This window comes from Vulpes vulpes, chromosome 5 (genome assembly GCF_048418805.1).
Source record: "Vulpes vulpes isolate BD-2025 chromosome 5, VulVul3, whole genome shotgun sequence".
In the NCBI taxonomy this organism is placed as follows: domain Eukaryota; kingdom Metazoa; phylum Chordata; class Mammalia; order Carnivora; family Canidae; genus Vulpes; species Vulpes vulpes.
In genome coordinates this window covers 131183641-131200460 of record NC_132784.1, presented here as the reverse complement: position 1 = coordinate 131200460, position 16820 = coordinate 131183641, and the positions used below count along the sequence as shown (strand labels likewise).

The 16820-nt window shown below is 36.0% G+C and overlaps 1 protein-coding gene across 2 annotated transcripts in view; it reads right to left on the bottom strand.

The window, feature by feature from the left end:
• The window catches only part of SUGCT (succinyl-CoA:glutarate-CoA transferase), a 719796-nt gene that overhangs the window by 354053 nt on the left and 348923 nt on the right, over window positions 1-16820 (bottom strand). For both annotated transcript variants that reach the window (XM_072760056.1, XM_072760054.1), the window contains one exon: window positions 9923-10025. In XM_072760056.1, the coding sequence (XP_072616157.1) occupies window positions 9923-10025 (103 nt within the window). The remainder of the gene's footprint in view (window positions 1-9922; window positions 10026-16820) is intronic.

The window sequence follows — 16820 nt, the reverse complement described above, 5'->3', positions numbered from 1 at the left end:
AAAGATATCATATCAATAGAGAGATAGAAATATCTCAAATATTAAAAGGAACCAAATGGAAATTCTGCAGTCAAGAAGTACAATAACTGAGATGAAAAATTCATTGGAGAGGCTCAACCATATATTTGAATTGGTAGAAGAAAAAATCAGCAAATTTAGAGGTAGATTAATATAGATTATGCAACTTGAAGATGAGAGGAAAAAATGAAGAAAAGAACAGAGCCTTAGAGAGTGTGAGACACCATAAAGAGTACCACCATACACATAAATAGCAGAACCAGAAGGAGATTTGAGAAAGGGATAAACAATATCAAAGAAATAATGGCTTAAAACTTTGCAGATTTCATGAAAAACATTGGCCTACACATCCAAGAAGCTCAATGAACTCTACGTATGATAAATGCAAAGAGATTCACACACCCAGACATACTCAAAATGTCCAAAGACAAAGAGGAAATCCTGAAAGAAGCAAAAGCAAAATGACTGGTAACATACCAGGGAGCCCAATAAGATTAACATATAACATCTCATCAGACATCACAGAAGTCAGAAGGCAGTGGAGCAACATATTAAAAGTGTTAGAAGTAAAAAACTGTCAAACAAGAATATTGTACCCAGCAAAACTATCTTTCACAAATGAGGCAAACTGAAGATAATTCATTACACCAAAACAGAAAGCTCATTGGTAGCAGTCTTATAATAAATATCAAAGAAAGTTCTTCAAATTGAAAGTAAATGATGCCATACAGTACTATGAGTCCTCAGACAGATACACAGATACACAAAGAATACTAGTAAGATAATCACATAGGCAATTATAAAAAATGATATAATTATGTATTTTTCCTTTCTTCACTGATTTAAAAAACGAATGCAATATACAATATGTATATAAGTGTACTATTGGGCCTATAATATGTAAATGTAATGTATTTAACAATAATAGCACAAGAGGAATGGAAAAGAGCAGAGAGTGTACTGGATTAAGGAAAGGACATCAGATCCAACTCAAATCTTTAACTCAAATCCATAGGTAAAAATTAGAAAAACAAGATAGTATAGAAAGATTAATATAAAAATTCTATAAATATATATTTGCTCTCATTTCTCTAGACCAGCTGTCTTGAAAGATTTAAAATAATTATACTATATAGAGCAATAATTATAACAGTGTATTTCTGAGTTTATAATATATAGAGATGTTAGATAGATGAGTAGTTTCCATATTTCACTAAATCAGCATAAAACGATGTTAGATAGATGAGTAGTTTCCATATTTCACTAAATCAGCACAAAACTGAAGTCAATTATTTTTTGACCATCTATCCACACCCCTTGCCTCTGGCAACCATCAGATTTACAGATCTGATTTTGCTTTGCATTTCTTTGTTTATTCATTTATTTTGTTTTTTAGATTTCACATAATGATGGAATCACATGGTATTTGTTTTTCTCTAGGACCCTCTAGATCAATTCATGTTATCACAAATGGCAAGATCTCATATTTTTATGGCTAGATAACACTCTACTGTGTGTATACATGAATGTGTGTGTGTCACTTTCTTTATCCATTCATCTATTGATGGACACTTGGGTTGCTTCCCATATCTTGATTATTCTACATAATGCTGAAATAAACATAGGGGGTGCATATATTTTTTTATATTAGTGTTTTCATTTTCGTTGGGTAAGTACCCAGTAGTGGAATTATGGGTGAAAGGTAGTGGAAGATCCAGGCTTCCAGTAATGGAATGAATAAGTCCTAGGAATAAACAGTGCAGTTTACTCTATGTCTTTCATGATTAAATAAATAAAATCTTTAAGAACAAAAAAAGTGCAGTGTAGGGAATATAGTCAGTGGTATTGTAATTGTGCTGTATGTGACAGATGGTAGCTATACTTGTGAGCACAGCATAACCTATAAAGTTGCTGAATTACTATGTTGTACACTTGAAACTAATGTAACATTGTGAGTCAACTATACTCAAATAAAAAGAAGCTGAAGTCAATTCTTATAATTAAGGTATGTATTATTGGCCATAAAGAAACCAATTAAAAAGCTCAAAATGCCATTTGAAGTTATGAAAGGAATTAAAATATTATACTAGAAAATATCTACTTAATACAAAAGAATACAATGAAAGGAACAGAAGAATAAAAAAGATAAGAGGTACATATAAACGGAAAGGCAAAATTTCAGGTGTAAATCTAACCATATCAATAATAACTAAGTATAAATGGCTTAAACAATTCAATCAAAAAGCATACATTTTCAGATTGGATTAAAAAACAGGATCCAACTATATACTACCTACATAAGAGATTCGTTATATTCAAGTGCAAGTAAGTTGAAAATGAAAGGATGAAAAAGATGTACATTGAAAACAACAATCATAAAAGAATGTAGTGGCTATCCTAATATCAGAAATAGATGTTAAAATGAAAAAATCTTACTAGAAATTTGTTATAATGATAAAGGGATAATTCTTAAAGATGATATAACAGTGGTAAGCATATATGCATGTAACAACTGAGCTCAAGATATATGGAGCAAACTGACTAAAAGGACTAAAAGGAGACAGATGATTCATGAACAATGGTTGAAGACTTCAACACCCAACTCTCAATAGTGTGTATTAATAATTAGGCAGAAGATTAAGAATACAAGAATTAAGTGATACAAAATAATACAAAAATTAAACAGTGGTAAAAACAAACAAGATCTAACAGACATCTATAGCATACTCCAGTGAAACACACATTCTTAAGAACACAGCGAACATTCTGCAGAATGGATTCTATGCTGGGACATAACATAAACCTCAATAAATCTGAAGAAGCTGAAATCATTCAAAGTATGTTTTTCAAACACAATGAATGCAATTAGAAATCCACATTAGAAAGTTTGAGAAATACATGCATATGTGGAAATAAATAAAAACACTTTTAAATAATCAAAGTTCTGAAATTAACACTTATATTAATGGTTAATTGATTTTGAACAGTACCAAGAAAATTCAATGGGAAAATATTAGTCTTTTTAACAAAAGATACCAAAACAACTGGATATATCCATATGCAAAATAATGAATTTGGACTCCACACCTTACAGCATAAGCATGTACACACACATGCACACATGCATGCTCAAAATGGATGATAGAACTGAGTAGAAGATGTAAAAATTATAAAACTCTTAGAAAATATAGGTGAAAATATTCATGTCCTTAAATAAGCAATGGTTTCTTAGGACGATACCTAAAGCACAGATAATAAAAATAAAATAGACCAGTTGCAAATTCAGGCTCCATTTTTAAGTGCTGAGTTCTTACAGAATAGAATGTAGAACTTCATTCTAAGGTCCCTGTAAGCTTGGAATACACTGTTTTGTATCTCTTCTTCCTTTATTATTAACCATTTTAGAAAAGTCTTCAAATGTCAGTGGTTCTCAGTCCCTGTCAATCATTGTTCATGCTCAGTACCACCAATAATACAACTAAAATGCTTTTGCATGTAATAACTGCAATAAAATGATAATGGAAAATGTGTTCATTTGAATAAATCTGTGAAATCATAACCTTTAATATTGGCTGTAAAAGAAAGAGAAACACATACAGAGAATAACTCTACAAAAAAAAAAAAAGAAAAAGAAACTTTCAGATATCCTCAGGTTACAAATAATTTCAAAATCACTGAATACTAAAAGTAGAAACCCTCCATCAAATTCCTCTTAATCACTGAGAAAGAATTTATTAGTATTATGACAAACTGATTGCAAAAAGTATTTAAAAGGATAAAGAGTTCTTCGATAAGTTAAAAGATATGGGCTTCCAGTTATGAAATGATTAAGTCATGGGAATAAAAGGCACAGAATAGGGAATAGAGTCAATGATACTGTAATAGTGCTTAAGTGATTAAGACATTTTGCAACTCTTTGTCAGACTTTAAATTTTTGTTAATTTATTAAATAGGATGCCTTAGGCCTATTATTTCTCACTGCTAAAATACCCAGAACATTCATGTGTAACTCTTCTGTGACACTGGACACTCTTTACCTTGAACTGGACTGTAGGACCTCTTTGAATGCTTTATAGCTTTATCTTTGTTGATTCACTGCTTTTTTATCATACCCTCTCCCTTGCCAAATACCTAATACGAGACTATAGATATTATATAATATACATAATATAGTCTTGTATCATACATTTCATATATATATGGGGAGAAGCACGTGATGGCCATCAATTACTATTTGCTGAATGAATGAGTGAATGCCTAAGTGAATAAGCAATTACATTCTCCTTTGCCCTGAACCATGCCTCTCACATTTTCATTAAAAGATCAAAAGTAAAGAAGGCCTTTTTCTTTAACATAAATTCTACAATCTTATTTACATCAACATCAATCAAGTAATGTCCAAGGCATTCCAATTTGGTATCTAAGTATATATGTGTTATAGTTCAAAGAAACTGGTGCCTCCAAATTTCTTAGCTATATTTTAAAAATGAACATAAAATGCCAGCATTGTTATACTATGTCCTTAATTTTTATTTGACATTTCAATGGGTTTCCTCTTACATAATAAGAGATAAGGTTTCTTGGATTAGGATTAGGATTCTTTTCAATTCAACAAAATAAAATTAGTTATTATTGCCTCATGCTGTATGTTTTAATATAAAATTGAAGGCTTAAACACTCCAATTTTAAATTTAATCATTTAAGTCTAAAGCACATTATTTCTTCAAAAATTTAAAATATTTTACCCAGGTATCACAAGACAAACACACACATAATATATCTGAATTTGTTCACCATCTAAAATGTGTCATGTATGTTCAGAGATACACACAAAATTTATTTTTTATTTCCTCTGTCTACCAGGAATTACTTCCAGACATATTTTTTTACCTAGATATTCATCAACTATTTTCCAGTTGCAGGGAGCACTGCATTTCCCAGCAGGATTAGACACAAGGACATAATTTTGCTTGAGGTATATAAGCCCACCAGGACTATACAACCACATTTCAATAAATATTAACCAATGTCATTGAGAAGGCCGTATCTAAAATCCATCAATAATGCATGTGTGTGTGAGTGTGCATGCACGCACGCGTGCAGAAGTGTGTGCATTCATGAGTGTAGAAAGGGCTTGAAAAACAGCTTTGTATTTTGGGGTGCTTCTGACTCTTACTATATGAACATTGAAAGCTTTTTTTCCAGATGCTCAGATATTTTGCCAAAATGTGCTAAAAAAAAATCACTCAGAGAATATGAGCTAGCCTAGAGATTAATAAAACCTCCAACTTCACAAGCTTCCACAAATAATGATATGAAAACAACAGATAATTTTAAGCTATCAAATATTTCAATACTTCACTCTGTTTGCTTCAATGACATATTTATCCCATACGAAAGATTCACTAAAGGAGTTGTAATGGCCTCCTGGGACAGGAAGAACAAGGTTTCTGTAGAAAATGTTAAATTAATTTTGATGGTGATACAAAGTTGAGGAAGGGTTGTTAAGGGCTGGCTTGCTGCCACGGGGTGGGGTTTTGTTTTGGTATCCTTTTAGAGCCTGCAGGTGTTTGGCACTAGCTAAAATCAGGGCCAGCTGTGATATTTCAGTTCTGATTCTTCCCTCCCAATAGTTCTCAGAAGTGATGCTTCAGGGTGATGTCTTACACCTGATGTATTCAACTTGTGTGGTAGAAATGTGAAGACTCTTAAATAACACGAGTTTGGCGACTCCTTTTGCCCTCTCTTCCCCACCCACGGGTCATGGCATCGAGGAGGAAAAAAAAAGCATTAATCAAAGATTCAGTCATTCATATCTCTCTATTTTTTAATTGCATAGGTCAATCAAAGAATATATTCAGAATCGCCAGATACACAGTCTTAAGCAAAACAGAAAAAACAGGATAACACAACCTCTTGATCTCATGGTAGATAACGATGCTGTTAAATGCTCTCAGTGGTGGGATCCATACCTATTTTTGCAGGAATCTGAATAGTTTCTATTAAAAGCTGCATTTTCTTTTAAGTTTGTTTGGGTTGGAAAACCTCAAACCACAATGTATTTCATGCACATGTTCCCCAGGGTATGTTAAATAGGACCATACTGAGGTCATCTAGCAAGTTTTTTAAACTTTTTAAGAATTCCTTTAATGTACTGCACAATCTTGGCCTGATTAAAAAAAGATATTTTGAGAAAGCCCTTAAAAAATGACTCTTAAAAACTATATGCAGATATTCTGTATTATACTTCTATAGAATATACAGGGTTTTCCACTGAGGGAGAAACAACAAAACTACCACTAAAAGGCTTTTAGGTCAAAATTTCTCAAAGCTATCAGTAAATACAAACCAAAACCCCCACAGTATTTTTGATTGACTTTGAACAGTGGATGCTTGTAGGATCCTTTCAACTGTGCAGAGTCTGCAGCATATAATCGGAGGATAAAAGGTAGACAACTTCGCATCTATCCAAGGGGGAAAAAAATCATCTGTTTCCTTCAGCTGAGTAAAAAAAAATAATAATAATCCAGTTTCCCCAGAACTTGAGGCCATGATGAAATTATTTAGGTTAGAAATAACTTCTACGATCAAGTGAATTTCTGTTGTCTACCCAGCTCAACCCACAGATGAAATGTGAATGGTTCACTTGATAATCCTCTCCTGTACTTTGATGCTTCTAACTTTTTTTTTTTTTTTTTTTTTGGTTAAACATACCCCTCTTCACTTCATCAAAGCCTCACTTCCTGTGCCATGTTCCAGGCCTTGTACCTCACCCAAATCAATTTTCAGTTGAACTAGCAGCTGTGCTGGCACAGCACACACAGAGAGCCAGCCACGGGCGCCAGCGGTGCAGTCCCACATCTGAACACAAGTGGCCGGTTCCATGTACCCAGGGCCAAGAAACTCTACAGCTCATCGGGGGAAAAACAAGGGAGGACACCTTAAACGGAAATGATACTTCTACGGAAAATTAAAAATAAGAGGAATTTCAGCAATCAGAAATGATGAAGGGTTGAGAACTTCTTGGCAGAGTGCACAGATGCCTTTTCTTAAAAGAATATTACAGCTTGATTTGAAGCTAGTGATCCCCAGGTCCCAGAGCCACACTGAATTGGTTTGTATCCACCAAATAAAGGTAAGTAAAAGAAGGTGTTTTTTAACCAAAATTTAACCTCAAAGGGTACCGTCATAACCAGAGCTACTACGGTATATTGAGCCTTTATTTCTGGCAATCCCCACTGCCCTTGATAAACATTATCTCGTGCAACACAACAATATAGAGAAAAGACTCTATTATACCACTTTCTGTCAAGAAAACTGAAGGCTAGTAAAGTTTATAAAACTGCCCAACAATTTTGACTCCATGGTCCTAACCATTAGGCTACACTTTCCAAAAGCTTTCCTTCCAGCCAGCACTATAGATAGAGCCCCACTCCAGGATGCACAATAGCCCCTTGATCATCTGGAAATCCCATACTTTTGCAGAGTTAGCCAACTCATTCATGCAGTGACTCATGCATCAACAATATTTACTGTGTACCTGCCATCTAAGTCGATTTCAAATTTATTTTTCAGGAGGGAAGAGAATTAGTCAATTCATGCTAAATCCCTAGCATTTGGTACATGTTGCATGAAATTTTTAAAGCAGTCCTAACAACTCCCTGGTTTTTTCACATTTTACTTTCCTTCCAAAATTCAAAATTACACAGGATTCTTTAAGAGCTGACCATAGGGAAATACAGTACCCTTACCTCTTGTGCCCAACAGTCCTACATACAATTGCCAGAGTCATCTGTGCTCATTTTTAAAATGTAACAGTACTATGTTTCTCTCTAGTCTTTCTAAAACTCCGGATAAATTTTATGTGGATATTTGGTATTTATTTATCTATTTATTTATTTATTTATTTATTTATTTATTTATTTAATAAATATTTGGTATTTAAACTGCAGAGAATGAAATTATATATAAAAGAGACCAACCCTCCTCTCTCTACTAGGGCACGATTGTCAGTAACTGTCACTGTATGGGCAAGAATTTTTGATGTTAGAATTGTAACAGTTAGGACCTACTTTTCGGTGGATAAGAAGACAATTTTCAGAGACTCTTGGGGTTGTAGCAAAAGTTGGTATCAATATCAATCTTCTCCATCTGAAAAATGACTGAAATACTAAAAATATGCTGAAGACCAATATCAGAAACTTCATGCTGGTCCAAAGGAGTTGAGATACAACAATTAGTAATTGAACTACAAGAGAAAACCAGGAATGAAAAACCTCATTGTCCTGTATTCAATCTGAAGCAGCCCATAAAGTGAGCAATGTGAAGGGTGGAACCATGGTTCCTTGTTCATCAAAACCTAGGAAATGGTTGACGTTAGAATATACCCAGCGATTTTTAAAGTAACGTCCTTTACTCTGTCTTTCTGCCTGAAGAAACACGGGTAGAGCGACATAAACACTGATGATAAAAGTCTCAGGAATGATCTCTAGAGAAATGTGTCCTCAAATCGAGTTAAACACCAAGTCCTACACACTTCAGTGCCATGTTAAGCAGGAAAATAAAAGTAAAACCCACCCATTCCTCCACAACAACTTGAAGCCAAAGCTTGGCCTCGTTCGAGGTTACGAAGTGAGAACACTGGCCCTCCAGGTCTAGTACATTTCAGAGTGTGCGCACTGCTGCCTCATGGCAAAGATGCATTAATCACCAGGCATTGATCCACTGATGGGGTGAGGACCCTGTCACATCAACTCGGTATGCATCCAGTGGGCCCCTTGATCTCAAATACTTATCGGCCATCATATTTTTATGGACAGAGCCTTGCCCTATTCACGATCTTGGCAGGGAAATAACACCCAGCAGAATTCCTGGATTCATTCACTCTTTTTCTCCCAGAGATATTGTAAACATTGAATTAAACACATGTCATTTCTCCTTGAGGCAGATACTCATGTAAAATATAGGTACCCAAGTTAAAGAGTCAGGTCAGCTTCCAAGGTTCTCCTCCCTTAGAAACAATCATATTCCATTTTCAATCATACACTGCAAAGAAAAATCTGTTACAATATAAAGATTCTTTTTCAGACGTATATTAGTAAAATGTTGGAAACTGACACAATATGTGAATAATCATAGCGAAACTTGATGGAAAAATGGAGTTCCTCTACCTTTTGGGATGAATATGTGAATCTGAGAAACACTTAATTGGTTGCAGTGATACTGATTAAAGTAACAGAATCAAAAATTATTTTTATATCTAAAAATAATAATTTGAACAATGTTAGAGGAAAAAAATACTATTTTTTTCAGGTGATCCTTATTCCTGGAGCCCAAGAAGAAGCCTAAAAGATTGTACAGTACAAATCTCTATTCAAGTACAATTGATTCTTCACAAATAATGTGCTTTATTAATCAAAACATATAAAAGTCGCTCATTTGCAAAATTAACTATGACTTGCTTTGTGTACATTTTAAGATAGTCACCTGGTGACATGTGGGCTGTAATTGTAAAAGTTGTCATACTTCCTTCCATAGAGAATGATCTCTGAGGGCCTGATCCCAACCTCTCAATTGTCTACATTTCCCATTTTTCTGGAAAAACAAAATGTCCTGACCTTGCAAACTTTATGTAGAGGCTACTGCAGAAATATATCAGATCTGATGGACATGAAAGTATGATTGTAGACAGCCAGTTCTAAACTGATTCTTTTTACTTCAGACCCACAGTCTAATGTAACCGTCAAAAATCACCTCATGTGACTTAAGCTCAAGACTAATAGCTTAATAGTTCACGTGTATGACTATGAATCAATCTGGATTAAAATAAAAAGAGAGAGAGACAGATAGAGGCAATTTCTTGTGTTTTTAACTTCAATGTACTAAAAACTTCAAAAAGCCAAACCTGGGGTTCTGCAAATACTTCTTTCATGTTGTTGATTGGGCCGTACGCAACTCCACTGCCTTCAAAGAGGTATAACCACTTGCTGGTCATTTCTTTTTCAAACCTAGGAACAGACCAAAAAAAAAAAAATATGTATTTTTACAAAGAATGTAACACAAAATTTTTTCTCATATGGCCCTCTTTTGAAGCAACCAGTAACGACAAAAATATGTTTCTTAGGCTTTCTTTGCTCCTAGATTTGAGAATGTTACCTACAATGAAACAACCCAACTTGCCCTGGAGTGGTAAGAATAGCCACTCAGAGCCCATTGTTTGAAAGTCCACCATCAGAGATATAATCACTCCTATTTCTGTCCCTGTGTGCTTTTTGACAGAGAGTCCACTGGAGAAGACAGATTATGTGGGAATTTTTTTTTTAAGATTTTACTTATTTATTCATGAGAAATGCAGAGAGAGAGAAAGAGGCAGAGATACAGGCAGAGGGAGAAGCAGGCTCCATGCAGGGAACCCGACGTGGGACTCGAACCCAGGTCTCCAGGATCACACCCCGGGCTGAAGGCAGCGCTAAACCACTGAGCCACCGGCTGCCCTGGGAAATGGTTTTAACTGAGCTTCAATTGTTGTCGTATTGAGCACTTTATAATATAATAATGGTATCACAATTTTGAACATAATGTCATCGTGCAAAGTGTTTTTTTCTTAGGTCTCAGGCCTAGCACATCAGTTTAAGGTAGTTTGATAAGCTAAATTATTTCTCAAAACAAAAAATAAACAAATGTAGTTGTTTTAAAAGAAAGCTATATGTTCTACTTCCATTGTATTTAAAGTACACCAAAATTAACAGCCACAACCATTGGCCTAAAAACAACCTCAGCTACTTTCTTGGAATATGATTTACTAATCAGAATACATCTAGGCATGTGAAGACCAATATATATCAGTTTAGCCAACAACACTCAAATCCAGTCAAGTCCTTTACCTCTGTTTTGTTTTTTCTAGAAATTAAAATCAGACTTCACAGACAACTTACTTGATTGCCTTTATTTTCTCTATGAGGTCTTGAGGAAAGGGGATCCAATTCATTAATGAGAGTCACTGTTTTATATTTCTTCTTGTTAAGACAGTGAAACAGAAAATCTTGAATCCTCAAAATAACTCAACAATCATAGTTTGCAATATATGACGAATTCAGAATTACTAATTATTATAATAGAAAACTATTTCTAGTTAAGTAATAATCTAGGTGAAAAGAGGTTTTCTAAAAGCATTAGGTAAAATAGGTTACTGGCAGCAAGGAGAAGGCTTCATTACTATGGAAGGACAAGTGGAAATATAGTAGAAATAGTTAGTATTCATGGACTTCCATTCAGCAATCTTAGACATAACTAGAATTAATATTAGGTTGGCAGACTCCATGAAATTATATTGGAGAAAGGCACTACTTCTTCCACTGTTTAAAACAAGGGTAAAATATCAGTACTTGGAGGACACTTTTCTGATCTCACTGTTCTGATGACTGAAGATTTTTCATTATACATTTTAATTACAGACAGTAGTGTTAACCATCCCTACTTAGGACACAAATACCTAACTTCTACATACTGAAAAACATTTTTTCATGGGAACGTCACTGTGCAAGATAAAATGTCTTACACTAATCGATTTTTTACATCCTTATTTTCTTTTCAATGACTGTTAAAATCATCTCCCGGCCAAGACTTCCCAAGACATATATGTCACCAGAATGATATATGCTGAAAGAATAAAAGAGATACTTTGAACCTGGAGCCTTGTCACTCATGGTGTCAATTATTTAAGGTTCCATAAGCAGAGTGTTATCGTGGTTAACCTGATAAATTTGCAAGACAAGTGAATTTATCACCACTGGACTCACCCAAGTGGCCTGAAAGATCTGCACAGAAAATGCATGTCAGGATCCAAGCAAACCCGTAGCTGCAGGCTTGCCAACAGAAAACTCAGGGGAATGGATGAAGTTTTAGTATTTATATAAGCTTTTCACCACTGGGCAAAAGAGAGGGATTTATTTCATGTTATGGAAAACAACGAATGCACTTTGGAAATGAGACTGAGGAGAGAGGTAGTGTCTGGAGCTGCAGTTGTGACCACTGTTTGTGTATTGGCGTGGGCGTGGGCGTGGACGTGTTCATGAATGCCTTCAACTCAAGCGGCCAGAGATGGAACATCGCGGCATTCTGCTGCTCCCAGCGGACGCATCCATCATTTTCTTCTGAAAATCTATCTCTTGATCTAAATCTGATGTGGGATCCTTTCCTTTATCTATGCAAAAAAAGCTGTAAGCACATGTTTTTGTTAACCACAAAAATGCTGCTAAAAAAAAAATGGTAAGAGCTATTCTAAATCACTTAGGGCAATACAATACTGAAAATAAGACAGGAAAGGTGTCCTCAGATGCAGTGTAGTGAGCCTCAAAGCTAGAGCCTCCTCTGCAAAGTTTCTGGGAACTCTTAAAACAATTCAGACTTAATTGTGAACTTGCTAAATTAACCCATATATTAAATTTAAGATTTTTGCTGAATTCACTTGCTGTCAGAATGGGTATCGCTACCCAGATTGAATCATTCAGGTAGATGATACACTGGTACCTGAAGATGGACCTGAGTTTAAATTTCTTAGCGTCAAAATCAGACTTAAAGAACAAACAAAAAAACTCTTCTCTTTAGAGAATGGATTAAAGTTGCAGCCAAATCCAAGACCAGAGAGAAACTAAGAGATACAGGGCCATGAAGGTGGAGTTGGAAATAATTCTAAAATTAATGATCATTAAATGCTGGCTACTAAGTTGTTTGGTGTATTATCTTATAGCTTTTATCCTCACAAGCACAGTGTAGAGGAAGTATTATTCTCATATGACCAATAGGAAACTCAGGTTTGGAGAAATTACGTTGCTCAAATTCATAAAGCTTTGTACCCCCCCCCAAACTTTTTTGAGGTGTAACTGATCAATAAAAATTGTATATATTGAGTTTGTACAACATGGTTTTTAGAGTACAGTATAGTTCAGTGATTGAATCTACTTATACATCATAAAATGATTACCACAATCAGATTAATTTATACATCCTTCACCTCATGGTTACCATTGATATGTGTGTACGTGTATGTGTGTGTGTGTGGCGAGAACATTTAAGACCTACCTAAGAACACTGAAGTATAAAATATGGCGTTGTCTTCAATAACCATGCTATACATTGAATTCTCAGAACCTTTTCATCTTATAACTGAAAGCTGGTACCCTTTGACTGGTTTTGCCCCATTTACCTCACACTGTAGTCCTGGGCAACCACCATTCAATACTCTGGTTCTGTGAGTTTAACTTTTGAGATTCCATGCATAAGTGAGATCATGCAGTACTTGTATTTCCGTGTCTGGCTTGTTTCACTTAGCACTAAGATGCTTCTTCACTTCCATCCTACATACCTCAAGATATATCTCCTTACATTAATACACACTCATTCATTCCTGATGCTTTTAGCAATAGTTTGTTTTGTCCCAGTCATGGGGATTACAACAATAAAAACATCCCTGTTTTCAAAGATTATACAGCCTGATAGAGAACACAGCTTAAGGAAACTGCTGATTTGCAATGCTAGATGCTGAGACAAAAATGAGTGTACAGCCTGAAGTACCACAAAAGAGACCTGAACTGGGCCTGGGGCAGTCAGGAAAGAGTTCAAAAGCCAGGTGACATTTGAGCCAGCTGTTGAATGATGAGTTTAGCATTTTCATTTGGAAGATGGAAAGAAGGGTCTTTCAGAGAGGGCCAGGTATGCAAAGACCCCACTTGGAAAGAATCTAAAAAGCTCCTGTGCCCTGAGTGGTGAAGGATGAAATAGGAAAAGAAGGTTAGAACCAGAGTGCAAGGTGTCTTGTCTACTGTGCTAAGGATATTGGATTTTTGCTGGGCCATGAGGAACTCAGAGAGGTCTTTCAGCAGGACTTGTTCACCAGCACCTTTTCTTACCCAATGGCCAAGAGTCTTCAGTGACTGCCACCCAAAATTCTTTTCAGAGTCCTCATCCTACCTGCTCTCTGTGCATTTGATGCTATCGACTATCCTATTTTTACATCCTATGCTCCTGTAGTTATTGGATTTTTAATACATCTTTAACCATTGGTTTCTTTTATTAATTCTTTTACCTTTTCCTTCCGGTCCCAATTTTCTTTGTTCTCTTTCACTCATCTAAACAATCGTGTTGTCTTCATGCAGATGATACCTAAATCTCTATTTCCAGCCCTAACCTTTTTCCAGGTCCCTCTTCCTGATTACCACGGGATATTTCCACTCAGATGCACATAAACACAACATGTGGGGTGCCTAGGGGGCTCAATGCCTGAGCATTTTCTTCTGCTCAGGGCATGATCCCGGGATCCTGGGATCAAGTCCTACATTAGGCTCCCTGCAGGGAGCCTGCTTCTCCCTCTGCCTGTGTCTCTGTCTCTCTCTGTGTGTCACTCATGAATAAATAAAATAAAACACACACACACACACACACAACATGCCTGTGGATGACTAAGATTTCATTTCCCTCATAAACCTTGTATTGCTCCCTTGCTTGAATTCACACTCTTGGCTAAACTGGGAACTCTTTCTTTACATCATCTCTTATAATTCATACATAATTGGGCCACAGGATCAACTTTTTAACAGTTAAGTTTTATTTGTCTAGTCCCACCATTACTACCACAATTCAGGCCCTTGATCCTTCTTTACACTTGGACTATGGCAACAGTTGATTAAAAATTCACTGCCTCCAATTTTCCTCCATTCAGTAAAATGAATTTTAGATACGTCTCAAATCTGTCCAGTTGTCTCTTTCCCAAGGATTACTATTTTCTCTCACACTAGAGAAACAGACTGTTTCCGCTACACCCCCATAACTTAGAACACAGTTGGCACTCAATATTTGCTGAATGAATGAATACATGACTAACTGGTCAGAATAAGAGGGTCTCAGTCACATTACCTTGACTAAATGGGGTGTATTAATTTCTCCCAAAACCTTGCTGAGACTTTAGATTTTGAGGCTGGGCAAAGGAAGAAAAGGAATTTGAAGGCTTAAATGTAATATCGCCGTGTCTCTTCTTCTCCTTCTTCTTCCATAATGGTCTCAAAAGTCTTCATAGAAATATATCTTATCAAAATAAGTTTCAAGTTCCCAACAACTAACTTATAAACAAAGTACTATGACTCATAGACAGACTATGTTACCAGAAAATCATAAGATCTCAGGAATTCTAAAGACCTTAAAAACTATCTATTGTTTGGGGTGCCTGGGTTGCTCAGTTGGTTATGCACCTGATTCTTGGTTTTTGTTTTTGTTTTTAAAGATTTTATTTATTTATTCATGAGAGGCTGAGACACAGGCAGAGGGAGAAGCAGGCTCCATGCAGGGAGCCCGATGTGGGACTCGATCCCTCGTCTCCAGAATCAGGCCCTGGGCTGAAGGCAGCGCTAAACTGATGAGCCACAGGGGCTGCCTTGATTCTTGGTTTTGTGCAGGTCCTTATCTTGTAGCTTGTGAGACTGAGCTCCATGTCAGCTCTGCACTTGGTGGGAGTCTCCTTGGATATTCTCTCCCTCTACCCTTTCCCCTACTCATGCTCTCTCTCTAATAAATAAAAAAATCTTTAAAAAACATTATCTATTGTTTTCTGTGGTCCTACAAAATCATCCTATTATGTGCACTGAAAATATTTCTAGCAATCGGGAACACACTGGCAGTCCAGTTGCCAAAAGTCTTCAAACACAGTAAGTATGCTGCAATAGTAAAAGCCATGAGATGTGGATAGATCCAGGTTTGAGTCAGAGCCCCAGCAACTCCCATCTATATGACCTTAATAAAAATATAGGTTAATAACAGTCACAATTTTTCAAATCAAATCTTAATTCTCACAACAACCCTGCAAGGTAGGTATCAGCATTATGCTCATTTTAAAGATGAGCAATCCAAGGTTTAGTGAGTTTAAGTGACCTTTTTAGGTCATATTAATATTAAGTAGCCAAGCTAGATAGAAGTCTATTCTGGGTCCCAAGCCCGTGTGTTAACCATCACTTTCTACTGCCTGAATCTAGGTAGCAAAGTCCAGGAGAGCAGACCAGACAAAGCTCTGTCAACCATGTACTGCCAAAGGCCAGCCCCACTGAGGGATTACAAGGAGGATTTGAAGCCTAGCATCTTGCTGTTACAATGAATTAAGAGCCTTTAATGTACCAGACACCATAAGAAATACTTTGTATATATTATTTCTAGTCCTCACAATCCTGTGAGGTGAGTTTCATGATTCTGATAACTAAAGTTAAGGCACAGAGAAGTCAAGGTGGGAGGTATACATAAGAGAAGGCTCAAATCAATCAGCTGGTTGTGTGCTGAACTGGTCTTTCTCTCTGCTTGTTCAGTAGGGTACACCTGCTAGAAGTAAGCATCAACCCAGTCAAGTCTAGCACATAAGCCACTGGCCAATCAGAGTTGGGGGACAGAGGGTAGGTAACTCCGTACTGGGTGAGTTGCCTAGGCTCCAATATTCCCAATTTCTTTCCCACTGACCATTGACCAAATTCTATGGTCCTATGATGTCTCATAATATTGACCACCATATTTCAATCTGATCTTTTCAAGAACCTTATGAGAAAGGACAAGCTATCCTTATTTTGAAGATGAAAAAATTGAAGCATAATTGAGACTCATACTCAAGTCTTTGTATTCCAGGCTCAGAGTTCACCTCACTATGCACTGCTGTCATTTATGAAAGGTATTCAACAAATAAATCAATAAAGAAATGTATTTCCTAATCTCACCAGGCTTTGTGATGGTGATAAGTTGCTGAACTTCTCTGAGCTCCAATTTTCTTGTCTACT